Here is a 27508-nt window from a genome sequence, read left to right as displayed (position 1 = left end):
GAAGTAGGTCACTGGGGGTGTGCCTTTGAGGTTTTTGTTTCCTGGTGAGCAGAACTCTCTTTGCTTCTTTATTGACATGTCCTGCTTTCCTCCACCACACTCTTCTGCCATGTTCTGCCTCACTTAGGGACCCGAGTTAACCATATATGGACTTAGACCTCTGAAACCATGAGCCAAATAAACCTTCCTCCTCTGTCTTATTCTTGTCAGGTTTGTTTGTCATAGTGGTAGAAAATCTGACTGAAATAGGATTATAAAACCTGCTCTCCTCTTAGGGATATAATGATCAAATGCACTAAGAGATGGGTGCAACATTCTTATAAACTGTGACGAATTCAGCGAACCTAAGGCCTTCAGTCTGAGATGATAATTTGTTATAAGAGGGGGATCATCTCCTTTATCCAAGAGCCCATACTGTCTAAAGAGGCATATGAAGCCTGGATGAGGTGCAGGAATGAGGTCCCTGGTGAAGACATTGACTTCCTGTCCTGTTGCCCTCATTGCACCATATTCCTAAAGGGAGAAGACACTGCCTTTCTCTCCAATATGTGCCAACCAGTCACTACCTCTGGCTCCCCTATCACCTTGAGATCTTTCTGCATATAGTCCACTAGAAAAGATCTTGGGAGTTCAAAATGGGACTACAAAGCAGGAACCACATTGTCAAATCACTGGGTCTTCAGCTAAACATCATGGAGCAGGTGTAAGTTGCACTGATTGAACAGAACACTTGCTGAGCTGGATCCTCTCCACCCATTTCTGTCTCCTAACAGCAAGAGCATCCGAGGACTGGAATGAAAGCAGGAAGGCAGATGGTGATGCACTGGAGAAGAGGCCTCCTCCTCGGAGTTGGCTTCCAAGGGGGCGAGATGATAGTTTCACCAGGTTAGTGTGGGTATCCATAAACACAGGAGCCTGCCTTGATTCTTGTCTGCAACCCTGGCATCCTGCAGGTGTTCCTCACATTGCTAAGGCCTGAGAGGAGAAGGCAAAGACTTCTGGGGAGAGGCTGACAGCAGAGAGTGCCTAAAGCAGCCATCCTTAGTTTCCTGAGGCTCCAAAGCAGAGTGAGAGAATCCCAAGTTTTCCTGGGTCTCCAAGAAGTGCATGAGAGAGAAGCAACCCATGGATCTTGATGATGAAGCTGATGGACAGGTAACCACACCTGAGGATCAGGCAGAGGGCAGCTTAATGGTGACAGATGATACCCAGGTATCAGATGGCTCTCCACCTTTAATGCCTTTTCAGTACATGAGGCTTAGAACTCAGACAGAGTCTTAAGGGGCATGGAGACTTTTACAGAGATTATCAAGTTACAGAAATTACAAAGTAGACATGAATTTCTATACCTATGAGATATATCTCACTCTCTGTGAATAGCTGTTTGTGTGTCTGGAACACCATCAGACCCAACTGAGAAGTGTGTGAAATTGCTCTGTTTTAGCTGAATTAGAGCCAATATATCCTGGCAAATTGAGGCTGTGTCCCCTCTTCATCACTCACCTGTGTCACAATCAGGAGGCATGCATGCATGTCTCCATCATTCACTCATGGATTCCCTCAGAAAACATGAAAATCCTGGGTGAACTGTGGAGCTCCACAAATGTGAGTGGGGAGGGGAAGTGGAGATCTAACACAGCGCCTTGGATTTGCATGTTTTTATTTTTAGCTTTTTGTTTTCTAAAGTTTTACCTATCCTGTCACTCTATCTTCACAGCTCCAACACAAGTGAAGAGAAGAAGATGGTGTTAACCTCGCTGTACAGGTGATGAAAAGGAGAGAGACACTGAGATGTGACCAGAGTGACACAAAAAGTTAGGGCAGAGCTAGGGGCAAAAAAAAAAAAAAAAAAAAATCCCTCTGTTCTTGACTCTGTGTTACATGCATCCAGGTAGAAGGACATGGGAACATATGTTGGGTTAAAATTGCCATCAGCTCCCGGAGGTCAAAGCTAGAAAAATTTGGGCAACAAAAGAATCAAGCAGTAGTAGATGATACTCCAAAGAATATGATCAAAATTCATGGGTCTCTACTGATAGATATAAATAGAAGAGAATAGCCAAACTTCCCTGCAGAAGAATTACAAATGATTTTTACCTGCTCAAGGAGGGAATTGTGGGCTGTGCATAGTAATGTCTTTCAGAGGAGGGGGAGGGGGGAAAAGGAAGAGGAGGTGAGGGGAAGGGAGAAGGAGGAGGAGAAGAAAGAAGAAGAAGAAGGAGGAGGAGGAAGTGGAGAAGAAGAGGAAAAGGAGGAGGAAGGAGGAGGAGAAGGAGGAGGAGGAGGAGAGGAAGAGGATGAAGAAGGGGAAGATAAAATGGAAGGAGAGGAAGGAGAGGGAGAGGAGAAGGGAGAGGGAGAGGGAGAAGGAGAAGAAGAAAGCAACCCAGCAGCCATGGCCAACACAGCAACCCGACAAACACCACCTCAGCCAGGTGCTCAAAGTCAACATCAACAGCGATAGGTCATGTCGACAGTATGTTCCCTTGATATGATGTGAAGGCACTTTATCTTTGTGATCTGCCTCTTGAAACCCAAAACCTCAGCTTAACCATGAGAAACAATGTCAGACAAATCCCAATTCATGGACATTCTGCAAAATACCTGACCAGTATTCCTCAAAACTGTCAAGGTCATAGAAAAGAGTCAAAGTCTGAGAAATTATCACAGCCAAGAGGAGCCTAAGGAGACATGATGACTAAAGGTAAACGTGGGATCCTGGATAAAGGGTTTTAGACAACATCTAAGGAAATCTGGACAAAGCATAGACTTTACTTAATAATAATTTTTTGATTTTGGTCCACTCATTGTGACTAGCCACTATCCAAACATGAGATGTTAATAATACGGGAAACTAGGTACAGAGGTATATAGGAACTCTGCAGCTTTTTATGAATGTAAAATAAAAAGTATATTTGAAACAAAATTTAAAAACAAAGATGAACTACAAAATTAAAAAAAGGTGCAATTAATTTATTGCCAGCATTACAAGGGAGGGGAAGGTAACATACAAGACTTTATATTCCTTACCATGAGTCTGTCAAGTTTGCAATCAGCTTTTGTTGAAGTAGTGCAGAAAGGGCTGCATTCCTGACACAAATATATGGCCCTTCCAGTGCCTGGCAGATCCCGGATAAACAATGTCATCTCCAGAAGCTCTGTTCTTCCAGTTCAGTTAGTCTATGTACGTCATGTTGGTCATTCTTCGGCTGTACCTAGAACTTGAAGATCTACTACATTCATTTGTTTTATTTTTAGAGCCCAGAAAGCTGTGGGAGATTAGGAGTCAGAATGCCTTTGAATATCACCTAAGTTCCATGCCAACATAACCTTTCTTACCTGTTTCTTTAACTATGAATAAAGAGTGATGGTCCCCGAAACAGTACAAGATTAACAGTTACAAGGTGCATGGAAGCCTTCTCTACCTAGAAAGGGTTTTGGAATTTTATTTGGGTATGCCTTTATCTTTGGAGAGACTAGGGTTTCCTGAATTTTTTTTTCTTCTCTTAAGCATCCCTCTGGCTTATTCTCTCAATCCAGTTCAACAGACGTTTGTCAAGTATCATTGGTATGTTAGGCACATTAAGAAATACCTCAGTCAGGTAATGGTATTCCCAGAAATACAAGAAGATGGAGAAACCTGGGCTTGCCAGAATTCTCATGGGAATTGCTGTATGTGGCTGGCTAGATAGATAAACCACCCAGAGTAGGGATAATGACCACAGAGGCATGTATCACTTATAATGCATTTGGTTGCTGGGGAGAATTGAAAATCCAAATGGAAATAACCTGAACCAAGTTGTTTTATTTATTTATTTTTATTGCTGTTTTAGTTCGCTTTTTCACTGCTGTGGCTAAAAGATCTAGCCAGAACAATTGTAGAAAGGAAAAGTTTATTTGAAGGCTCATAGTTGCAGAGGTCTCTGTCCATAGGTAGCTGGCTTCATTCCTTGGGCCTTGAGATGAGGCTGAACATCATGGCGGAAGAGTATGGTGGAGGGAAACAGCTTACATGATGATCAGGAAGGAGAGAAAGAAGAGAGAGAGAGAGAGAGAGAGAGAGAGAGACTCCACTTGTCAGACACCAACTATATATACTTCAAAGGCATGCCCCCACTGACCCACCTCCTGTAGCCACACCCTACCCACCTTCAGTTACCCATCATGGGATTAACTCACTGATTGAGTTAAGGCTCTCAAAACCCAATAATTTCTCCTCTGAATCCTCCTTTTGCATTGTCTCACACATAAGCTTTTGGGGGACCCCTCACATCCAAACCATAACATTCCACCCCTAGCCCCCAAAAGGTCATGACCATCTATCTCACAATCCAAAATACATTTAGTCCATTTCCAAGAGTCCCCAGTCTCAACAATTCCAAGATTGCCTAAAGTTAAAGTCCAAAGTCTCCTCTGATACTCAGGGTAAGTTTGCATCGTGAGTGTTCCTGTAAAATTAAAAAGCAGTTTACAAGTATACAGTTGGTAAAGGTACAGAGTAAACATTTCCATTTACAAAAATAAGGCAGGGAAAGAAGGAATAGGACCAAAGCAAGACCAAAATCCAGATGGGCAAATAATTCCTGTAGCTCCTCATCCAGCATCCAGGCCATATGGCATTGGCCTTTCTGTTGACTCTCTTTGGGTCCTGTAGCTTTCTTTGGTGGACGTTCCACACTATTGGCATTTCTTAATCTTGGCGGACTCCACTGCAGCTTTGACTTCCTCTTCACATTTCCACACATTGCCCTCTCAGGGGCATCCAACAGAGACACTGAGCCTGGGGCACTTTGCCTGGCCTCCCACGCCTTCCTTTGAAATCCTGGTGGAAGCCTCCATGACCTCCTAACTCTAGCATCTTGCATTCCTGAAGAACCAGTATCACATGGTTGGCACCAAGGTCTGCCACCATCTCAAGCAGTAGCCAAGCTTCCAGGGACCCTGGCTGCAGTAGCCTCTGAGTGCCTGGGTGGCTGAGCATGTTGAAAAAACTTCCTCAGCCCCTTTATGCAAGAAAGGTACCCCATGGCTCTCTTCTCAAGAGGATTTTTATTTTTACTTCCTTGAGTCTGAGGTGAATATGATCTTGCCAGTTACTGAGATGCCCTCAAGCCCTTTCTTATTGTCTCTGGACAAAGTCTTTAGCATTTCTTCAGTGGCAGTAAAGTCTTTAGCAACAGTAACGTCCTTAGCCCCAGTTTTACTCCCACCTTTCAATTTCAAGTTTTTCAAATCTTTTTGCTCTGCATTCTGCTCCTCATTCTCAAAATAAATTTGGCTAAAAGCTGCCAGCATTATCCATGTCACCACCTGAATGCTATGCTGTCTAGAAATATCTTCTGCCAGATCAAGAAGTTCATCACTTTTTTTGCGGGGGGTGGGATACTGGGGATTGAACTGAGGGGCACTCAGCCACTAAGCCACATTCCCATCACTATTGTTTTTTGTATTTTGTTTAAAGACAAGGTCTGACTGAGATGCTTAGTGCCTTGCTTTTTGCTGAGGCTGGCTTTGAACTTTAGATCCTTCTGATTCCATCTCCCCAACCACTGGGATTACAGGTGTGCACCACCGCACCTGGCCAAGAAGTCCATCACTTTTAAAATCAGCCTCAAAGAAAGTCTCAAGACATGGGTAAAATGCAGACAACTTCTCAGCCAGAACGTAATACAAATGGTCTCTAATCCAATTATCAATAGTCCTTCTTTTCCTCTAAATCCTCTTGAGCCCTGCCTTCACTGTCCATGGTCCTATTGTCATTCTGGTCTTCTGAGCTTGCACCAGAATCAGCCATAAGCTCTACTGACAACAATATAAAGCATTTCCAACTTGCACTGCCAAAACATCTCAAAATTTCTCCAGCCAATTCCAAAAAGCTCCAAATGCTGATGAACCATATGGTCAGGTGGGTCACAGTAACAACCCCACTCATGGTACCAATTTCTGTTTTAGTAAGCCTTTTCGCTGCTGTGGCTAAAAGATCTGACCAGAACAATTGTAGAGAAGAAATAGTTTATTTGAGGGCTCATAGTTTCAGAGGTCTCTGTCCATAGGCAGCTAGCTCCATTCCTCAGACTTGAGGTGAGACTGAACATAATGGCAGAAGAGTATGGTGGAGGGAAACAGTTTACATAATGATCAGAAAGCAGACACAGAAAGAGAGAGAGACTTCACTTGCCAGACACCAAATATATATCCTTCAAAGCCATGCCCCCACTGACCTACCTCCTGAAGCCACACCCTACCCACGTTCAGCCACCACTCAGTTAATCCCATCATGGTATTAATTCACTGATTGGGTTAAGGCTCTCATAACCAGATAATTTCTCCTCTAAACCATCTTGCATTGTCTCACACATGTGCTTTTTGGAGGACACCTCACACGCAAACTATAACATTTACTCACCTAATAATAAGATCTATAATTTAGGTGAGCTTCACATTTCAATAGTATACATTGGCTTATCCATAGCATGAAGGACTCAATTTTCCATTCTTTTGTTCTCTTTTCTGCATTGATGGTTTTAACGTAAAACTACTCTCAGAGTATTGAGATGGCTGCCAGCAGCAAGGAGGGCTCTTGCCTCCTTGTTCACAATGGTTATTATGGGGAGGGCACTGACAAAACCAAAGTCACAACCCATGACCTTGACCACACCTACCTCAGGTCTCTTGCCAGTCCCTAAGTCTGAATTATTCCTTTTAACATTTGAAATGTTTATTAGTACTTTGTGTTATTTATTTTTTATGTTTGTTTGTTTATAGTCAGTTCCACCTCTTAAATATAAGTTCCATTAGATCATGGGTTTCATCTTGGTCACCATAGGTCCCTAAGTCACTCTTTCTAAGGAAACTAAGTCCCTTCCTCAGTCCATAAGAATGAATCTGCTGCAAAGATTCCTCCATTTCTGCCTCCTTTCTATGCCCATACTGCCTCCTGCCTGAGTCCTGACTATTGGGCAGGGGTGCTGCCAATCAGGGTTTTCCTGGAATAAGAAAACCATAGGTGTCCCTGGGGGAGTGTCAATTGAAAACAGTCTGAGTTGGTATAGTCTGGGTGGAAAACAGGACTGGTGACTACAAAAGCCTGGGTAGAGATGGAGATAAGACTGATGCAAGAACTGTTCTTTAAGTAAGGAGGAAGAGTGGTGGTAATAGCAAAGTTAGTAGACAAATAGGTGAAAAACAAGATGGTATGAGGAGAGCAGTTCAGGATTAAATTTGAATAGGAGACAGGCATAGCAGAGCTCCTTCTGTCAACATTCCTGAGCAGAGTAACCATACTTTTACATGTTGATGTTCCATGAGTACTGTAAAATAATAGTCCTTCATATTTCAAGAGCATTTTATAACTTATAGAACTTGCTCTCAGACATTATCTCCTCTCACTGTCACAGCCATTCCATGGTGGTTGGCTTGAGTATTCCCATTCTATAACTGGAGAAACCAAGTTTCAGAGCAACTACCCAAACAACACACAGCTAGGAATATCTGGATGCAGGTATTCCCCTACAAATCCTGAGCTCATTTTCCCTCAGTTGAATTGGAAATTGGGCTAATGTCCTGAGATGGCAATAAATTTAAATCCCTTTAGACTACGTTTTCTGTCTTCCTCCCTCCCTCCCTCCCTCCCTCCCTCCCTCCCTCCCTCTCTTCCTTCCTTAGGCTACGTTTTCTGTTTTCCTTCCTTCCTTCCTTCCTTCCTTCCTTCCTTCCTTCCTTCCTTCCTTCCTTCCTTCCTTCCTTCCTTTCTTTGCTGTTGTTTAGAGTTTGGCTGCTATAAACTTTTATATATATGTGAAATTTTCCATTATAAAAAGCTTTTACAATTTAAAAGACCAGAGTTAAGTTGCTTGGTCAGCTCCTGGCTCTGCAAAGAGGAGGTCAGGCCCCAAGGAAGTCAGGTGCTGAAAGGTTTGAGCTTCAGAGCCTGAAGATTTAACTTTAAAAAAAGAAGAAGGAACATGTGGGAATAAGGAATACAGAAAATCATATGAATGCTCAAACAGCTAAAAAAAATAAAAATAAAATAAAGGCACCAAGGAATGATTTGTTCCCTCCGGGTTTTATATTCTCTTGCCAGGTCTTTTAATTATGTTCCTATTCTTTTTTTCCCAAATTTAATTTTCCCCCAGACTTAAATAAAGAACAGATGATGCCTCATAGAGGACTTGGTAAAATAGCCTTTCCAAGTTATTCTGCCTGAATTCAGGTCCTGGCTTGTTCTACAATTCACTGTGTGATCTTGGGTTATTAACCTCGCAGGAGGTTCTTTCTCTCAACTGTATCATAGGATTTAGAACATTTGCCACCCAATGGTCTCCCAAGAAAACTGAGAGGGGGCAGAATGACAGCCATGAAGGTGTTGGAAAATTTCCAAAGAGGGATACCTGGGGTTGGGTCCCTATAGACCAATGCCCTGGCTGTTCTAAGTTGACAGAGCCTCAGTGATCCAGGTAGCTGAGAAACAACCTCAGATCTTCTGAATCCCATCATATTTCTGCTAATCTAAGATGTCTCCTGGTTTGCCTGGTTGTTTTGACACAATTTTCATCTCAAAAAGTGTTGCCAGTTTGCTCTAATGCATCAGGAAAGAGTATTCTGGAAAGAGATGTAGTCAGTCCTTGATTGTCCAAGCTAAGGGGCAGAACACAATTTGAGAGAGCAGATAATCTCAAGAAGTGTGAATAATTTTAATTCAGCATTGTGATAATAAAGCTTTACCTTCTTAATTTTGTTCTGCTCAGGCTCAACTTTGCAGGATGGAAGGAAGAGGTGGACGTTCTATGGTGGAAAGAAGGTCAGCTGAAGTTAAGCCTGCCTCAAGATTTTCCTCTTTGCTGTCACTTTGAAGGACTTCAGTACACATGCTGATGGCTCATTTACAGCCTGGTGTCCCTGTTTCTTGTCTTCTCAGTGCCACTGCTACTGTTGACCATCAAGTCTTCATTCATTCAAAAATAGATTCCTACAGATCAAGAACTTCCTAAGGATCAGAAGTACAAAAATCAGAACTCTTCTTCACCTTGAGATCTGCTGAGGGAAAGAGGGGAGTAAACTACAGTGTAATTTGTGACTAGCAACATGGGATGTATTAGGAAGAGCCTGTTCTAAGTTTAGGGTGGCCAGAAAAGAGTTTTGGGAGGTAACACTTGAAGTTGAACTTGAAGAATAAGTAGTAACATTTAGGTGGGTGGATAAAGGTGAAAAATGAGCAAAGTCATGCAGGCAAGGAAAAACATTGGAATATTTGAGGAACAGCAAACAGTTTGAATGGGCTATTGAGCAATAAGAGATGAATCCAAACAGGTCATCTGGGGTCAGATCCAGCACTAAGCTTAGCCTGAAGGAGAAAGGGAGCCACTTCAGAGAACTGAATCAGATTCTCATTTTAGAAAGCATGCCCTGACAGACATGTTCCATGAAAGGTGTGTGAGTATGAAGGAGTGGGATGGACAGCAGCAGAGACCTGTTGGAACGATCACAATAAACCAACTGAGAATGGTTCAGAACCTTAACCAAGGCAGTGTCTATGGAGAAGGTGAAGGTCTAGAGAGAGAACTGAACTGAGAGTACAAGGGACTTGGGGGCTATGGAATGTGGGGAATACATGTGAGGGAGAGGAAAAGTCTAGAATAACTTCCAGTTTAGGTGATTGCATGGATATTCAGGCTGTTGGTCTACATAGGATACATAGCAGGAAGATCAGGTTTGGGGAAAAGGGTGATATATTTAGCTTGGAAAATACTGACTTTGAGGTGGATATGGTGGGACATCTATATGGAAAAAGCCCGAAAGTAAATGACTTGAAGGATCTGGAAGTCAGGGGAGAGGCTGGGGTTGCAGACCCTCACCATAAATGTCAATGAGATTGCCAAGGGAGATTGGGAGGGGGAGAAGAAGAGAGTAAAGGAGAGACACCAATCTGTGTCTCTGTGCAGGAGGAGCCAGGTAAGAAGACTGAGGAAGAGGTTAGAAATATACTAGGAAAACCAGAAGGCAGTGGTATTGTGATAGTAGGAGCAAATGTGACTCCATTTTGTTTTATGACTTCATCCTGTAAAACAACCATGCCAAGTAGAAGAGTCATGACTGGAGCAAGATGTTCTTTTCCTTTTGCTATAGAAACCTTTAAGAACACGGAACTACCTAATGGGGTATTGTTTCTGTAGCTAGGGTAACGGGGCTCTGTTTCTGTAACTGGGGTGACTGGGCTAACTGTGATTGGTTAGGCTTCCCTCCGCTTGACTGCACTGTCCCGCTTCTGTAACCTGGCTTGCTTGCATTGGCTAGACCCCCTGAACATCCCTTTTGCGGTTTTCAGGCTTATAAGGAGGGCCCTTGCAATTGTTCGGGGCTGATCAGGGGAACAGCCTTATGTTCTGGTCAGCCGCCACCGGTGTGCTTCAATAAAGGCTTGATTCGATTATACGTGAGTGGTCTGGAAGTCAGTTTATGAAACCCTGGGACGAAACTTTAACTATAACATTATCAGGGAGACCTGGGATGAGGGGAGGTTTAAGAAAGGTGAGGAGACAATGTCATCTAGTTCTTCAGTGGGATACATATGATGATGACCAAAGCTGGGGACAAGAGAGAGACGGTAGAGTAAGTCCCAAGCAGCTGATGTGCTTAAGGAAGAGCCTTAGATAGCAGAGTTGTCTTTTCCCGCCCACGTCCCCCGTGGGCGGTGGGAATGGGGTTCCCCTGGGTGGAATGGGCTGGCTGAGAAATAAAACTGTGGAAAAAAGCCCACAGAACACACACACACACACACACACACACACACAAAAGTAGTTTCAAAAGCAGTAGCAGGACAGGCAAGCTGAGGGATGGAGCTTCTAGACAAAATGGAGCCCGCACCTGTTTTATTTATATCGGGAAACATCAAAGAGATTTTCTAGAATCTTCTTTTCCAGAAAAGGTTAAAGGTGGGCTGCTCAGTTCCAAATGGTTATGCCCATCTCCGGAGCTACTATGAGGGACCTTCCTAGAAGAGCGGAGGGACAGGTCCCATGTATTGGGCAATCTGTCACTGTGGGACAGCAGCCACAGAAAGTTGCCGATGCCAGGCCTATCTCTCCCTGGCTACCATGCCCAGAGAAGATCCTCCTGTATTTCAAGGATGGCTTCCCGCAGTCTTTCTTTCACTAATAGAAGATGAAAGGAAATTTCTATGAGGGCAAACTGCCTGGGCCCCCTGGTCCTAATTTCTAGCCAAGGACTTTTTCACATTCATCAGAGCACCTCTGTGTCAGTCAGCTTTTCAGTGCTGTGGCAAAAACACCTGACATTAACTACTTAGGGATGGAAAAGTTTATTTTGGCTCATGGTTTCAGTCTATGGTCAGCCTGATCCATTTCTCTGGGCCTCAGGTGAGGCAGAACATCATGACAGAAAGGTGTGGAGGAGGAAAGCTGCTTGGCTTGCAGGGGGGACAGGGGGAGGGGGAGAGAGAGGGAGAGTGGGAGAGAGAGAGAGAGAGAGAGAGAGAGAGAGAGAGAGAGAGAGAGAGAGAGAGAGAGGAGAGGAGGGGCCAGGGATAAGACACAGTCTCCTAGGGCACATCCCAAGTGACCTACTTCCTCCAACTATGCTCCACCTGTCTATAGTCTCCACTACCTCCCAATAATAGTCCATTTAAATTATTAACCCATCAAATGGATTAATCTACTGATGAGGTTAGGGATCTCATGAGCCAATCTTTTCCTAAAGGACCCACCTCTGGACATTACTGCATTGGGCCCAGCCTTCAACATATGAGCCTTGGAGGAATATTCCAGATCCCAACCATAATAACCTCTGATGAAAATATAATTGTGACTAATTGACACTCATTCGCTTTCAGGTCCGATGCTAGAGAGAGAGTTTATGCAAATAATCTCAGGGCCGCCCTTTGAGCCGGAAACCTAAATGTTGCACTCAAGAAGAGGAAGTCAAGGCTCAGCAGGGCCAAGGCACCCTCTTGTTTCTCTTCTCTCCTTGTCACCAGATCACATTCCCTAAGACAGATCTGTAGAGAGCCTTTGAGCTCCTCACACTAAACAGAAACAAAGAAGGCATAGGATGCTATCTCTGCCACCAAGGGAGCTATGCAACAGTTACATCAACAGTCTAGAGACAGGACTCTGCACAAAGATGCTTTCTTTCAAAGAGCAAAGGACAGCCAGGGGGATGGTATAGGGAGGGAGGAAGGTCAGCCAGAAGGACTGCAGTTTCTGCCCCTGTAACTGAGTGGCAAATCTTCCCCACCCCATCCCCCCACAATAACTAGACTGTCCAAGGTTCTTGGGAACACACTGGTTCACTCTGACCTTTAAGATGGATTATCATTTTTAAATGAACACTTTCGTAGTATTTTCCTATCCTAGGAGGTTCGTGTCTGATTGCTGTCATCTGCATTTTAATAATAAATGAAGAGGCTCAGACATTTGTCGTGGACTCTCAGCTATTTAGGAGCCAGGCCTCAATTTGGTGTTCTGAATGGAGATGCTGAGGTCTTCATAATACCTGGGCATGGACGACTCCACAAAACTCCCACTAATAACTGCCCCCCATGTGAGCCGGCGGGCTCACAGTGGCTTATGAGGCCTTAGGCACTCGGTCATTCAGTACCAAGAAAAATTCAGTTAAAGGAAAAATAACTTGTGCCACTTGTTAAGGGTGGAAAGGCAGACTTTATTTAGGGAGATTCCTGCAACAAATGCTGAAGGCAACAAGGAAAAGTGGGGAAGGATAACTAAGGAGCAGTAGCTGGGTCAGAGGAAAATTACTGTGAAGGACCAGCAAGGCCAACGCTTCTTGCTGAAGGCAGGCAGGGTGATATTAAGGGGGAGGTGTAGGAATTGGATCCACCATCAAGGGTGGGAAATTTTCACTAAAATGACCAAGTAGGAGTCTTGCTAAAACTGAAATAGACAGGTAACAGAGCCAAAGGTCAGGGACTACTCAGAAAGACTTAGAAGAGCCTGATTCAACTCTGATCAAGGGAGGGAGTCCTTGTCACCTCCCTGACCTCAGTGCTAAGAAGATTCTCCCCTTGCCCAAAATACTCACTTCAGGGCCTCGGCCCCAGGCTCTCTCCAGCTCAGGTCTGGTGTTTCCTGTGGCCTCTGCCTGGAGGCCTTTCCCAGTGGGCACCTGGGGGACCCAGGCCTTTGCCTCTCAGCTCTTTACTCAATACCCCCTTCTTCATGAGGCCGTCCACGCACTGCTGCTCATGCGCACACACCTGCCCAGTCCTGGGCATTCTCTGTGCCTCTTTCCTGTTCTGTTCTCCTCCCTGGTACTTAGCATTATCTAACACACTGTATATTTTACTTACTTATTACCTGTTTCCTCCTCTTTAGAATGTCCGACCCATGAGACAAGGCACTTGCGTCTCCTTTGTTCACCACCTTAACCTCAACACCTGGAAAAGCATCTGGCACCTGGGAGCACACCTGAACACATTGGCAGTCTGGATAAAGGGTTCCTTCCACAAATATCCTCAGATCTTGATCATCTATGTCAACAGCAAAGGATGATAATTCCCAGTGATGGATGACCCACTCATGATGTCTTGTATTTCCCCCCAATTTTAATACAGTAACACAGGATATTAACAAAGCTGTTCCTATGCCTCATGAAGAAAGGGGTATTCAGAGTTCAGATGAGCCATAAAATATTGGCCTTCTATAAAAATGTTATGGAGGTCCACGGTTGTGAGAGGAAGAAAAAGGAAGTCCAGAAATATTGAGATGAAGAAACCCTTCTAGGATTCGGTTTGCTGCAAAAGAATGCACATGGATACAAGATCACCTTCCTTGCTCCCTAAAATAACAGATGAGTCAATATATAAAACATGAAGCATGGGCTGGGCCCTTAGTGGGAATGTAATCACTATTCACTCTCAGTATCATCTCCCCTCCAGTCATCCTGTGCCGCATTCTTCCAAGTGCACCCCATGCCGTTCCAGAACCCTGCTGCTTCCTATGCCTGAAACGCCCTCTTTCCCCTACCCTGCCTCTGCATGCTGCGCCCTCACTTCTTGTCTCCCTGGCAATGGCTCACTCACCCTTCAAGTCTCAACTGAAACACTGCTTCTGCAGGGAGATCTACCTTATTCAGTACTGTACCCCCAAATCATAAATGTGACATAGCATAGGACTGGGGTGAATGATGGAGGGACCACAGGCACCCCAGGCACCGTATGAAAGGAAGGAAAACTTCTCAGCCCAGGCACGTGTTTTTCATTCATCATCCATCCTTTGCCTGGGACAAAAAAGTAAACTTCCTTCCGATGAACTTGACATACTTAAAAGTGCAGCTACAGAAGAGGATGAGTCATTCATGCATGAGGGTTATTCATTTGAGGGAAAAGGTCACTATGGGTTCCTTTAAATAATAGGCCACTTTTTGCTCTCAAAAATAAGAGCCAGCTGGCCAAGGTGGGATACATCTGTAATCCCAGCAGCTGAGGAGGATAAGACAGGAGGATTTCAAGTTTGAAGCCAGCCTCAGCAATTTAGCAAGGCCCTAAGCAACATGGGGTGACTCTGTCTCAAAACAAAACAAAACAAAAAAGTGCTGGAGATATAGCTCAGTCATAAAGCTCCCATGGGTTCAATCCCTGATATATTTAAAAAAAAAAAAAAAAAGAGCCAATTTTCAGATTGGTAACTCATTTCAGCAGATGCATCATCAATGCATTGCACAAAGTAAGGCTCCTATGTTGAAAACCTGGGTGTCTGCAGCACTTTCTGCTTGCCTACACACGCTGCTGTGTTTGCTGGCCACAGGCATCTATGAGATGCCAACAGAGCTACAAAAGTGTACAAAGGTATCTGATTCAGATTAAGGGATTGGGGCAGGTTAGCATGTAGGTTGAGCAACAGGCAGTTTCGTCTTTTCTTTCATTCTAGCATCCCCAATGCCTGGACCAGTCCCAGGCACATAGTTGACACCCAACAAACCTTTGTTGAATGAATGAATGTGTGAATCAGGGCCCCTACAACATCACTGAGAAAGAAACAAGGTATCATAGTACTGTAGTAGGAAGGAATTCTTTAATAAGTCACTAAAGATCGGTTAGGTGGGTGACTAGCCCAAGAGGCATGCTCAGGTAATAACAGATGGTGACCAAATGGCCCAGAGTGTGGGTCTGGCTAACTGAAGGCCCTTTGTTTTTGTAAGTGGAATACGCAGCTCCCACCTGGGCACAAAAAGACTCGCTCCAGTTTCCTCTTTTCTCCTGGATATTCAACTTCTGATTGTTTGCTTAGATGTCAGAAAATTATGAGAAATCTGGGGTAATCACATGCTTCAGTTGCACTATGGCCATTGTTTGGGCCATTTTTAAGAGCTAGAAAATGCAGATCCCTTCAGGTGTGTCTACATGAAAAATCTCCCCAGGTAGGCTATAGCTCTAATTTTAAAAGTTTGGCCATATGCAAAGGAAGCACTTGAACATTTTCTCGATTGCCAGTCATATACCACAATGTAGAAACCAAACAGTTGTGGTATATTTTTTAAACATAATGACAATGCTTGAGGAAGTTGGTATACCCCTTTTGCAGGCAAGAACTGAGACTCAAAGGTAATACTTAAACTTGCCTAACTAAGTTCACTCAGCCAATTTGTCACAGATTGTCTGATTCTACACTGATTTGCAATGCAGCTCACTGATGGGATTCCGAAAATGATTTAAGAGAATCAAATACTTTTGCTGAGAATGTCTTTCTGGCCTTTCCATTGGCCAACAGACTACATGCATTAAGTATGGCCTGGAACAGGGCAGCAAATAACCTGTGGGCTCTCCTAGGAGATTGGGTAGGCTCCAAAGTATATTTCCCCACATTTTCTTCCATAAGCCTCACTAGTCTACTTTGACTTAATGACTTCTGACTGCAGCGAAAGTCTGAGTGATAATGAGCTGTGTAGCAGAGTGAGAAAGTGCTCTGTTGTGCTGAGCTGGCTCCTGATGAGAACAGCTTAACTCCCCTTGCAAAGCAGCTCGAGTGCACAGTGGCACCGCTTCTTGGAAAAATACCATCACTGATGTATTGCAGGGATGTAGGTGGGAATGGCACAGAATGTAAGAACATATTGGCACTGTCTATTTCAAACAGCAAAAGCAGCAGAAAGACATGAATGCAGTAATTCTAACCTTGTTAAAACTGAAAACATTCCCCAGGTCTTCTTGGGAAACTTTATTTTACTTCATGAGGAGGGAGTTGAACCAGCTTCTTTGAGGTCAGTTTTCATTTGGAGATTTTCCTCTTCCACTCTCCATCTAACTGGGCATGTGATGCCATAACCCAAAGATGCAAAAAAAGCATGTTTGGCATGAGCTATATTTTTAGGTCTTTCTCTGGGTGAATCCATTAATGAACCTTTGACCCAGGAACTGAACTCTTGAAGGAAAACAGACTCAAGGCTTCCTTAGTTTATTTGGGCTTTGCCACTTACCTTGGGCAAAGAACCCATCCTCTGTGCTTGCTTCCTCATCTGTAAAATGGGGATAGGAAAATCATCTACCTATAATATTTTTTTGTACTGATTAAATGAGACAGAACCCAATTCATAAGTAATACTCAATTTTTTATTATTATCTTTAAACCCCAATCATAAATATGGTCCCTGTAGCATTATTTATAATAATAAAAAAATCTGAAAAAAAATCTAAAATTCCAAATTTAAGTGAAGGATTAAGCAAAACAGTCTGTATATTCAGTTCTGAAAAGTGATGGAGCCATTGAAAATTCTGGCTATGTTGCCTAGAGTGTGAAAAGCTCAGGGTCTAATCCTCAGCACAGCACATAAAGGAAAGAGAAAATTCTAGGTATAAAACTCTACAATATTTTTAAATGCTTATAATAAGTGGGGATAATTAGTACTATATAAAATTATATACATGGCATATTTGCAATGTAGAAAATTCTATGAATAGGTGGGAAAGGTTGACAAAAGGCGTACGAAAACATGTTAGGATGAATGGATTCAGTAATTTTTAATTTTCTTGTCTCTATTTTCCAAAGAATTTCATATAGTTATATGATTTTTAGGGTAGAAATATATGATTTAAAGTTATTACTTTTTTACTATAATCTTCACTAAGGCTCAAGGGTTGCAGAACTAAGTGCTATTTCTGTTTATTTTATTATTATGTTCAGAAAAGAAGGACCGAGGGGAAATAGAGTAGGTGAAATAATTTTCCAAGCTTATGAACTGTTGATAGTAGGTTTGATGAAACCTTCAATAAACAAGCTTGACTCTTTCTTATTCAGAGCACACTAATATTCACACCCCAGTTTCCAGTTTCTCATTAGCTTTCCTGTGGTTGCTCCAAATGTTCTGAAAAAGCTCAAGGTCAGGTTCCAGCCAGTCAGTTAGAGCCCAGCTCAGTGCTCATGATGGACGAGATGAACTTGCTGAAAACCAAAATCTGTCTTTCTCAGTCTCTGTCCTCCACAACACCATGCCTAACCACCCTCCATTCTCTCTCTTTTCATTCAAACTGTCCTTACCGTGAGCCCAGCGCTACACTCCAAGCTGGCAATAGAGGTGGATGAGACTCAGCCCTGCCTTCCAAGAGTTTGGTTTCAGGACCACACACACACACACACACACATACAAAAAAAAAAAAAAAGAAAGAAAGACAGTAAACACCATCAATGTAATATTACAGGGGCCATGAAGGAGTATCAGGGCTGTAGAATCAAAGAGAAGGACCACTAACCATGTGTGGGGCTCACAACAGAGAGACTTGGTAAGGGCATTCCAGGCCAAGCAACAGCAGGCGCAAAAGCACGGTTACCAAAGTCAGAAAAAAAAAAAAAAAAGAGAAAGAGAGGCTGTGAAGTTCACCAGCAGCACTGGTGTCGAGAGGGGTTCAGTTGGGGGAGAGGTCAGTCCACAAGGAATCAGCACGTGAAGAGTAGGCTAAGGGCATTTGGCATGAGTCTTACAGGCTAACAATAATGGAAGTTCTGAAGCTGGGGAGACACATGCTCAGGTTTTATTTCAGGAAGAAAATGCTGGTGTCAGTGTGGAGGATGAGCTTGTTTGAGGGGTGGCAGGGATAGAAATGAGGGAGTAGCTGCAGTAGTCTGAGGACTGCTAGCCAGGGCTTCTTAAGGCCTTGCAGTGGGAAAGGAGGTGAGGAACCTGATCACAGTGTGACTAAGGCAGAGGTGACAGCTTGGTTTACTGCTTGGCTCCTGGGGTTGAGAGAAGAGAAACCAAGGATGGATGGATGGACAGACAGACAATGAACCATGGTGACCATACCATCAACTAAGATGAGAAATTTCAGAGAGATATGTGTGACGGGGGATAAGGAAAGGTAATAACAGGATAAGTGAGCATGCCCGGGGACACTTATGCAGTTGAGTAGAGAGGTCTGGTCCTTAGAAACAGTTTAGGCTGGACATGCTGATCAGGAAGGTGACAGGGCAGCAGTGTGCTCTAGAATTGGAGGAAGTGATCCTGGTGAACTAGAGGTTGGAGTTCATGGGGATAATATTGCTTCAGAGCATGCAATTCTCAAAATTAGATTGGATGGAGCACTGTCTGAGGGTTTATTGAGGCTCTATGCTGTATGAATAACGTCTTCTTTTCCAGGCCCACACTCAATCAATTTTCAGTTCAAAAGGTTTTTTGTTTTGTTTTTTTAATTTGTTCTTGCTGACTCTTTTCCAGAGTGGTGTACGGTGAACGGGAGGCTGTGGAATGGGACAGACCTGGATTCCTGTCCCAGCTCCCTGATTAAGGATGAAGCCCTTATAATCTCTTTGATCCTAGTTTCTTGCACCAAACATTCAGAGTAGTTAGATTTACAGTATGACGTATGTATGGTTGGTAACAGAAAAGCCTGTGACCTTAGTACTGCAGTGTATCAGATAACTTCAACCAAAAGGCCGCTCTTGGTAAAGAGACATCATCTACAAAACTGTCTTCAGGCCACAACTAGCATATTTTAGATTGATAAGAGTGTTGATTAATGTTTGAGCTGGCCCTGGAATTTCAATTATTAACAGGTAGACTAGAAAGTTCTAAATGAAAGGGCATATTCTTCTTTCCATTATGATTTTTTAAAAAAGGAAATAGTACACAACTTGTAAATACCAAGATAAACTAAAGATCTCAAATATGCATTATTATTTTCAGAGTCATCTGATTTAGAGACAGTGGAATAAATCCAAGTAACAATTTTATTCTAATCTACAGCACAATTTTTACATACATTTTAGTGGTTTTTGACAGTGTAACTTTTAAGCAGATTTTTAAATCAATCTACAAAAGTTCATATGTTAAAATAAAATATACACAATAAAACAACAGGCATCCAGATGTTCAGAATCATGCAGATAGAGGTGTCTGGGTGGTGATGTCGCTGGGTACCTTGCCTAATTAAGAACTCATCGGCAAACATCAGTTCTATTCCCGTATAATTTAGAGTTCTAAACATACACACAAAATAAACTCTCTTTTAAAGCTACGTCAGTACAAAATTTGAATTAATAAGCTAATTATCAATTCAACAATTCCACTGAGCAAGTGCATTGCTAGAAAATAGGCAGTATTGGCACCCGAACTAAGGGCAAGGTTATTTCATTTCTTACAACACCAACAAGAGAGGTTAACCAACAAAGCAACTAACACATTAGCTGTAATACAACACACTGAGGAAAAACAAAAATAATATATAAATACTACTCCACTGAGCCAGGATATAACTCATGGACTATAGATACAAGTTTCTACCTGTCAAACAATGCTTTAAATATTTTTGTAGTTTAAAAAAAAAAAAAGTATATCGGGAGATGCAGAGGAAAGGCAGAAATGTGAATTTATAATCTGATTTCACAATTTAAAATGAATATCAAACTGATACTATAAGCTAAGTGACAGTGACCTAACCTGTTGGGCACAGAACAGGCAATAATACCACTCTTCACTGTAATTCATAATGCTCTTGAGAAGTTTTCAGTGGATGGCCAGCCCAACAATACTAGCATAGCACACAGAATACTCATCCACTGTTGAAAGAGACCCTGAAGAAAACATGGCAAAGGCATAGAGAAAAGTTGGATCTTTTGAAAAAGTTAATGATATCAAAATGCTTTTCCATCACTGGTAAGCCAAACCGTGTCAAGTGTATGGCCCAAAGCAGCACTGAATTCAGAGTCAGAGGTTGGCAGAAAAGTTTGGAAAACTGCAGTTTTTAAAAATTGGCAATTTTTCCACACTTCATAAAACTATCAGAAGAGGTATAATGTTTGTTCATTTGTGGAATGTTGACTGCTTGCTGCAAAAATTCACAACATGAATGAGGAACCGCAGAGAGGCAGGTCAATGAAGTATTTTTAAAAAATTTACAAAAAACTAAAGTTTCTATTTAAAAAATAACCATGTTATGCCAAGATGAAACATGGTAAAAAGTAGTGTGAGTTCTGTTCATGATTCTTTACACAGTGAATGGGAAAGTGATAGAAAGAATTTTTTTTCTTAAAAAGGAAGTTTTGTTATTGCACTGACTTTTATAACGTGACCTACTAATTTAGAAAAATCATGTAGTAAAATCTGTAAAATTAAAATACAAAATTCTGGTTTGTAAACATCAGTTGGCCAAAGTCTATCCAGAGTCCTTCATGATAGTGGAATGGAATGAATAATGAACTCACTGCCTTATTTGTTTGCTGTGAGGGGGGAAATCCAGAACACAGCTTTTAACCTTTCACAGTAATTATATTCAAAAGAAAGTCAGTGCATTGCTTTTTTTTTTTCCCCTGTGCAATTTTCAGCTCTTACCCCACTCCCAAGTGCCACAGTTGAGATAATACTGTTTGGAGACCTAGTCCAGACTGGTCATAAATGTCGAATAAAGTCTGTAGGACTTCGGTATAAGTATTTCCAAATGGCGTAGTAGTGCACGGCAGCTGCTGTGGCCACAAACAGGTGCCAGATGGCGTGGGCAAAGGGAATGATGCCATCACTCTTGAAGAACACAACTCCCAAGCAATAAATTAAGCCCCCATAGGCAAGTTCCTGAAGTCCGTCGGTGTTATTCTGTCAACAGAGGAAAATAAAATAAAAAGGGTTTGATGTTACTCTGATCTGACAAGCTGCAGAGACAACTATAATTCCCCCTAAGGCTCCTGATTTTTGTAGGCAATAAGAAGCTCAGTGTGAAGAGAGTCCTAATCCGTAAACAGAAACCAAACACTAAAAGGTCCCACACACTCGATGGGTACACCCTTCAGAGTGGCAGTCTTGATTTGAACCATGTCATTACAGGCCCCACATGAAAAAGCAGCACATTCTGCTCATTTATTACATGTTTAAGCAGACTGTAATCACTGCCAGACATACAAGTTCATTGTAATATACAGTGTAATCCTCAGTTCCCATCTTCCCCTTCAAAAAGCTCTATGCAGCAGGCCCAAACTCCTTCACTAAAAAAATTTACATCTTGGCCAGTTTTCATTTCCCTTTGACCTCCTCACACACTGCTCTACACTGATTGCTTTTCTGAAACTTCCCCTGCTTGTGTGAGCTTAGAGATTCCTTATGGCTGACACAGGAAATCACAGCCCAAGTGACCTTTAAGATTATAGACCATGTAGAACTAGATATTTCCTAACCTCCTAGGGGTCTCCAGGGCTTTTTGTCTTGGGGGTTGGGCATTTTTTTGGCTGAACAGGAAGTCAAAAGTCTTGTGTGTTTTAGGACAAAAATAAGATGTTGGGCTGTTGTGGATTTTCAAACACATAGGCCCAAGATGAAACTGGCTTGTATGAATGAGGAGAGTGAAGAGAAAGTGCTTAGAAGATGACAAGGGAAAAAGTCAATTCTCTGGATTCCTGAGGCTCAGGTACAGCAAGGCCTTGGGGAGTAGAAACCTAAGCCAGCTCATGGCAGGATCAGATAGGATAGGCGTGTGGCTGTCCTGGAGGCCTGGGGACTGGTGACAGCAGACTTATGAACCTTGGAGCAGTTCCCTGTGGCCAAATCTGCCAGAAGCTTGGATTCAGACACCTGCTCTATGTGGGTCCTAAAGGCAAGGACAATGACAGATGAGTATGAGCTAAGGACCAGGTGTGAGGCCAGGTGAGCAATCCTATCTTCAAAGTTCACAGGAGCCATTTTTGCAGGATTGAAGATGGGGAAGGCACCAACCCATGTTGACTGATATCAGATTTCTTCTTATACTTGGTAAGAAGGGACTTTAGCCAGATTTTTACTTAAGTAAAAACAAAAACAAAATCAATGTATCACACACATCTATAACTTCCTCAAGGTTACAGAGAAACTAATACCCATTATACAAAATTCTGTGTGTATATTAGGAGCACTTTTCTAGAAGAGGGCAAAAGCCTTTGTCAGATTCACAAAGGGACACAGGACCCCCAAGTGGCAAGAGTTACTCATCTAATAAAAGTTGATTTTGAAATATTTAGTTAATAGTTCCTCAAGACACCCCATTTACTTTATCAACTTTCAAAGACAAGAACATAGGCAACTCTAAAACAAAGTGTTTTCGTCATTATTATTACTACATGCCAGGCGCTTTTTGAAGCACTTCCATGTATTTACTCATTTTGATCTCCACAAAACCCCTATATTAAGTATTGTTATAAACTCCACTTTACAAATGAGAAAACTAAAACAGAGGGGTTAAATAATTTGCTCATAGCTACATAGCTTTCAAATGTCAGAGTCAGAATTTGAACTAAGCTGGTCTGGTTTTTGAACTTTCATTTTGTGGGGGCAGGCAGGGGTATTAATTTCTTGATGACTAATTTACAAAGCAATGCATAGATCTTAAGTGAACGGTATGACTTTTGATAAATGTACACATCCACGTGACCCCAAAACCCCCAAAGTTCACTGGCACCCTTTCAGTCCTGTAAACCTCCAGCTACCAAGGCAAGCACTGTTGCTACACTAACACATACCAAGTCCAATTCCTCCAGAATTTCACATAAGTGGGGTTTTATATACATTTCTGTCTCTGGTTTCTTGTCTGCTCAATGTTTTTTCTGAAATCCACACATGTACTAGCATATATTCATGTATCCCTTTTTATTGCTTAGTAGTCCAGTGATTTACTTAACACAATTTGTCTACTGATTATTTCCATTTGGGGGCTACTATGAATAAAACTAACATTTACATTATTGCCCAAGTCTTTTTATAGATGTAAGTTTTCATTTCTGTTGGGTGATATCTGTTGAATCACAGGATTAATATGTTTAATTTTATAAGAAAGAAAGCAATTTTCTGAAGTGATTATATCATTTTATACTTTCCCAACAACATATTAAGGGGTTCCAGTTTTCTGGGTCTTTTTAATTATAGCCATTCCACAAGGTTTGTAGTTGTAGTTCACTGGGGTTTTAATTTTCACTTTCCTGATGACTAATGATACTGAACACCTTTTCAAAGCCTTACTGAATATTTTTTTGGGTGTATAAGTATGTGTTTTTGTGTGTGTGTATACACACATATAGCATGTGTGTGTGTGAAATGACTATGCAAGTCTTTTACCCAATTTTCTAGATTATCCTTTCATTATTGATTTGAATATATGTGGGTTGTGTACATATATTATATAAATCAATAATTTATACACACATGCATCCATATACACACACACATTTCTTAAACCATCACCAACACAAGCAACTGAAGTAGCACAGGTCCTTCCTGGTGCTGCTTAGGCTGCTTACCACCAATTGTTAGGTTGCCTTTTCATTATTACTCAGTTCAAATACCCATGGGTTTATTTACAGATATTTGGGGATTTTCTGTATCTTTTCTGCTGCATGATTTCAATTCTTTGCAATTATATTTTTAGGATGTATTCCTTTGTTAGATATGGAGAACGCAAATATTTCCTCCCAGTGTGTGGCTTTTTTCATTTCCTTAATAGTGTCTTCTGATGAGCAATACTTTTAGCAAATAAGCTCAACTTATTTTTTTCTTGGTTATTCTATGACCCAAGAAATTGGTGCCAAACCCCAAACTGTAATGACAAGGTGCCCCCATGTTCTTTAAAGTTTCTAGGGTTTCTAGAAACTTTATAGTGTTGGCTTTATAATTAGGTCTATGAGACACCTCAAATTAATTTCTGTGTATGGTGTGAAATTGAAGTTCATATTTGTTGAAAAGACTTCCCTTGCCCACTGTACTCCTTTGTACATGTATTTACTCTTTTATTTCAATTTTGCATCCTACTACTTTGCTAAATTTGCTTCTCAGATCCTATTAACTTTTTGTAGATCCTTTAAGATTTCCTATACATGAACAATACCATCTGTGAATAAAGATGGTTCTATCTATTCTCTTCCACTCTGTGTGCCTTTTAATTCTTTTCTCCCCTTACTGCATGGCTAGAAGCTCAGTTCAATGCTAAACATAAGTAGCAAGAGCAGACATCGTTGCCTGTTCTCAATCATTCAGTCTTTCACCATTAGTTATGTCATTACCTGGCAGGTTTTTTATAGAAGAGATTTATGAAGTTTCCAAGTTTTCTGAGAATTTCTTTCAAACCATGAATACTGAATTTTGCCAAATGCTTTTCTTGCATCTACTGAAATGACCAATGTTTTTCTCTTTAATTCTCTCATTGTGATGAATTTAAATGACTAATTTTAAGTGATGTATCAATCTTGCATTCCCAGAATAAATCTAACTTGATTATAATGCATTATTCTTTTAATATATTGATAAATCAAATTTACAAATATTCTGTTGAAATTTTTTCCTTTCATAAAGTTTTCTTTTCCTGTAATGTCTTTGTCAGTTTAGCATTAGGGTGATACCAGCCTTATTTCTACCTTAACTATTTGTTAGAATGTGTCAGTGAAGTTATCAAGACCTAGGGTTTTCATTGTAGAAAGGGTATAATTATAGATTTAATTTCTTTAAAGATGAAGTAGGCTAGTCAGATCTTTCGTTTCTTCTTGATTGTGTTATGGGACATACTGCCTTTTAATAAATTTGTCCATTTCATCTATATTCACTGGTACTATATTTAGTGGTATACAGTTGTATACAATATCTCCTTATTTTGCTTTTAATATTTATAGGATCTATGTTGATATTCCCTAATTTATTCCTTACAACATTATGTTTTCTCTATTTCTTTATCCATCTAAGAAATAGAGATATCAAAATATTACCAATTATAATCTTTTCAAAGAAACTACATTGGTTTCATTAATTTTCTATATTTGATAATTCATTTTCTATCTTACTAATTTCCATTCTCTATTTTTTCTTTTCTTTCTTTTTTTACTGCTGGTTATTTTGAGGTTAACTTACTCTTTCTCTGGAGCTTAAGGTAGAACCTTAGATCAATAATTCTAAAACTTTCTTCTTTTCTAATTGGGTTCATCAGAAACACAGCCAATAGAACATGCATGTATGCTTATATGTGTGTACTGATTTATTTTAAGGAACTGGCATATGTAATTATGGAGGCAGCAAGTCTGAATTCTGCAGGCTTGGTTGGCAGGCTGGAGACCCAAGGGAGAGTTGATGTAGCCCACAACCAAAGGAAATCTAGAGGCAAAGTCTTTCCTAGGGACCTCAGACTTTTTCCCTAAGCCCTTTGATTGATTGGCTGAAGCCTACCTACTTTATGGAGAAGAGTTTTTTACTCAGTGTCTACTGAGTTAAATGTTAATCTCAACTAAAAAGTACCTTCCCAGCAACTAGACTGATACTAGACAAGCATCTGGGTACAACAGCCTAGCCAAATTGACAGATAAAAGCAACCATCACACCATCACAAGCAACTGAAGCAGCACAGGTCCTCACCAGTGCTGATTAGGCTGCTTACCACCAAGTGTTAGATTGCCTTTTCATTATTACTCAGTTCAAATACCCATGGGTTTATTTACAAATATTTGGGGATTTTCTGTATCTTTTCTGCTACATGATTTCAATTCTTTGATATTCACTGAGGATTATTTTATGGCCTAATATATTATCTATTTTGATTAAAAAAATTTGTACTGCCAGATTGGGTGGAGTATTCTGACATGCCAATTAGGTTAACTTGTTGATTATGTTGCTCAAACGTTCTGTCCCTATTACTACTTTAGTTCATGTGTTTAATGAATTACTTGTTATTGAGAAAGGAGTATTACAATCTCCAACTGCAACTTTGGGTTTGTTTCTGCCTTACTTCTGGTAAGATTTTGTTCCACGTATTTTGAAGCTCTATTGTTAACCTACATACCCACTAAGTGTTGTTATGTCTCCTTAAAATGAACTGTGTTGTTATAAAGTGCTCCTCTTAAACTGGTAATAGTCTTCATCTTGATATCTACTTTGTCTAATATAATATAACCACTTCCACTTTCTCATGATTAGTCTTTCACAAGGTATCTTCTCCTTTCTTTTACTTTTAAACTGTCTTCATATTTTAAAATGTGTTGCATGTAAAACACACATATCTGAGTTTTGCTATATTTAAATCTGGTCTGAAAATCTTTGCTTTTTAATTTGAATTTTCATTTAACTGTTGCTATATATAATATACACAATTATTGACATGGCTGTACTTCAGCCTCTCATCTTACTATTTGATTTCTGTTCAGTTTCATCCATTCTTGGTTACCACTTTTCTTTTATCCTGGCTTCTGCTAGATTAAACTGAGTAAGTCTGGTATTCCATTTTACCTTTTCTCTTGGTACTTAGCTACAGACCTATTTACTGGGTCTTGGTTGCTGTTGGTGGCTGTTCTATAGATTACAAAATGCATTCTAAACTTATCCCAATACATCTTTATTATTACATCCCCTTCCACACAAGATCAAAACTCATACAGCAGTACACTTCCTTTTCTCCATCCCTCCCTTAGTTGTCATTTAGTTTACCTCAAAATGTTACAACCCCTCACTTACCTTTTGAAGAAATTAAAACATGAAAAACAGTATTTTGTATTCATTTGCAGATCTATCACTTCTGGCTTCTTGATTGATTTTTGGCATGACCATCAGGAGAGCTTCAGTGTGCAGCTGATAGGTTTGTACCCTGTGGCATTTTAATGATACCACCACACTGTATTCCTGCTTCTATTGACTCTGACCATATGCCAGTGGTCAATCTTCTCTGCTTGCTTTTTCCCTCTGGCTGATTTTATGATTTTCTCTATTTTCTCCCCTCATGGTTGTTTTTTAGTGATTTGACTAATGTGCCCAAGTGTAGTTCTCATGTTTATCCTGCTTGGCTTTGCAAATCTGTGGGTTGATTTCATCACATTTGAGAAAATTTCAACTATTATTTCTATTATGCTTCCTTAAGCCACTCATTATTATCCAACATTTACTAAGGTTCTGTTCAATCACTTCTTTTTCCTCTTGCTCTCTGGTCTGAGTAGTTTCTACTGACCTGGATTCAAGTTCACCAACTTTTTCTTCTACAGTAAGCAATCTATTGTTAAACCTCTCCAATAATGTTGTTTTTCTCAAGACAGCACAGTGTTTATGTCTAGAATTTCCATTTGGTTTC

At 41.0% G+C, this 27508-nt stretch overlaps 1 protein-coding gene across 5 annotated transcripts in view; it reads right to left on the bottom strand.

The window, feature by feature from the left end:
• The window catches only part of LOC139702317 (monocyte to macrophage differentiation factor), a 97451-nt gene that overhangs the window by 48377 nt on the left and 21566 nt on the right, over positions 1–27508 (bottom strand). For 2 of the 5 annotated variants that reach the window (XM_071603151.1, XM_071603152.1), the window contains exon 7: positions 19176–21051. The exons of 2 other annotated variants lie outside the window; for them this stretch is intronic. In XM_071603151.1, coding sequence (XP_071459252.1) covers positions 20851–21051 — 201 coding nt within the window. In that variant the 3' untranslated portion in view covers positions 19176–20850. Of the gene's footprint in view, positions 1–19175; positions 21052–21072; positions 22037–27508 lie in introns of those variants that run through there. One more of the 5 variants, XM_071603153.1, reaches the window with a different exon arrangement.

This window comes from Marmota flaviventris, chromosome 17 (genome assembly GCF_047511675.1).
Source record: "Marmota flaviventris isolate mMarFla1 chromosome 17, mMarFla1.hap1, whole genome shotgun sequence".
NCBI lineage: Eukaryota > Metazoa > Chordata > Mammalia > Rodentia > Sciuridae > Marmota > Marmota flaviventris.
Note: the sequence above shows the minus strand (reverse complement) of the source record. Positions and strands in the feature narration are given on the sequence as shown.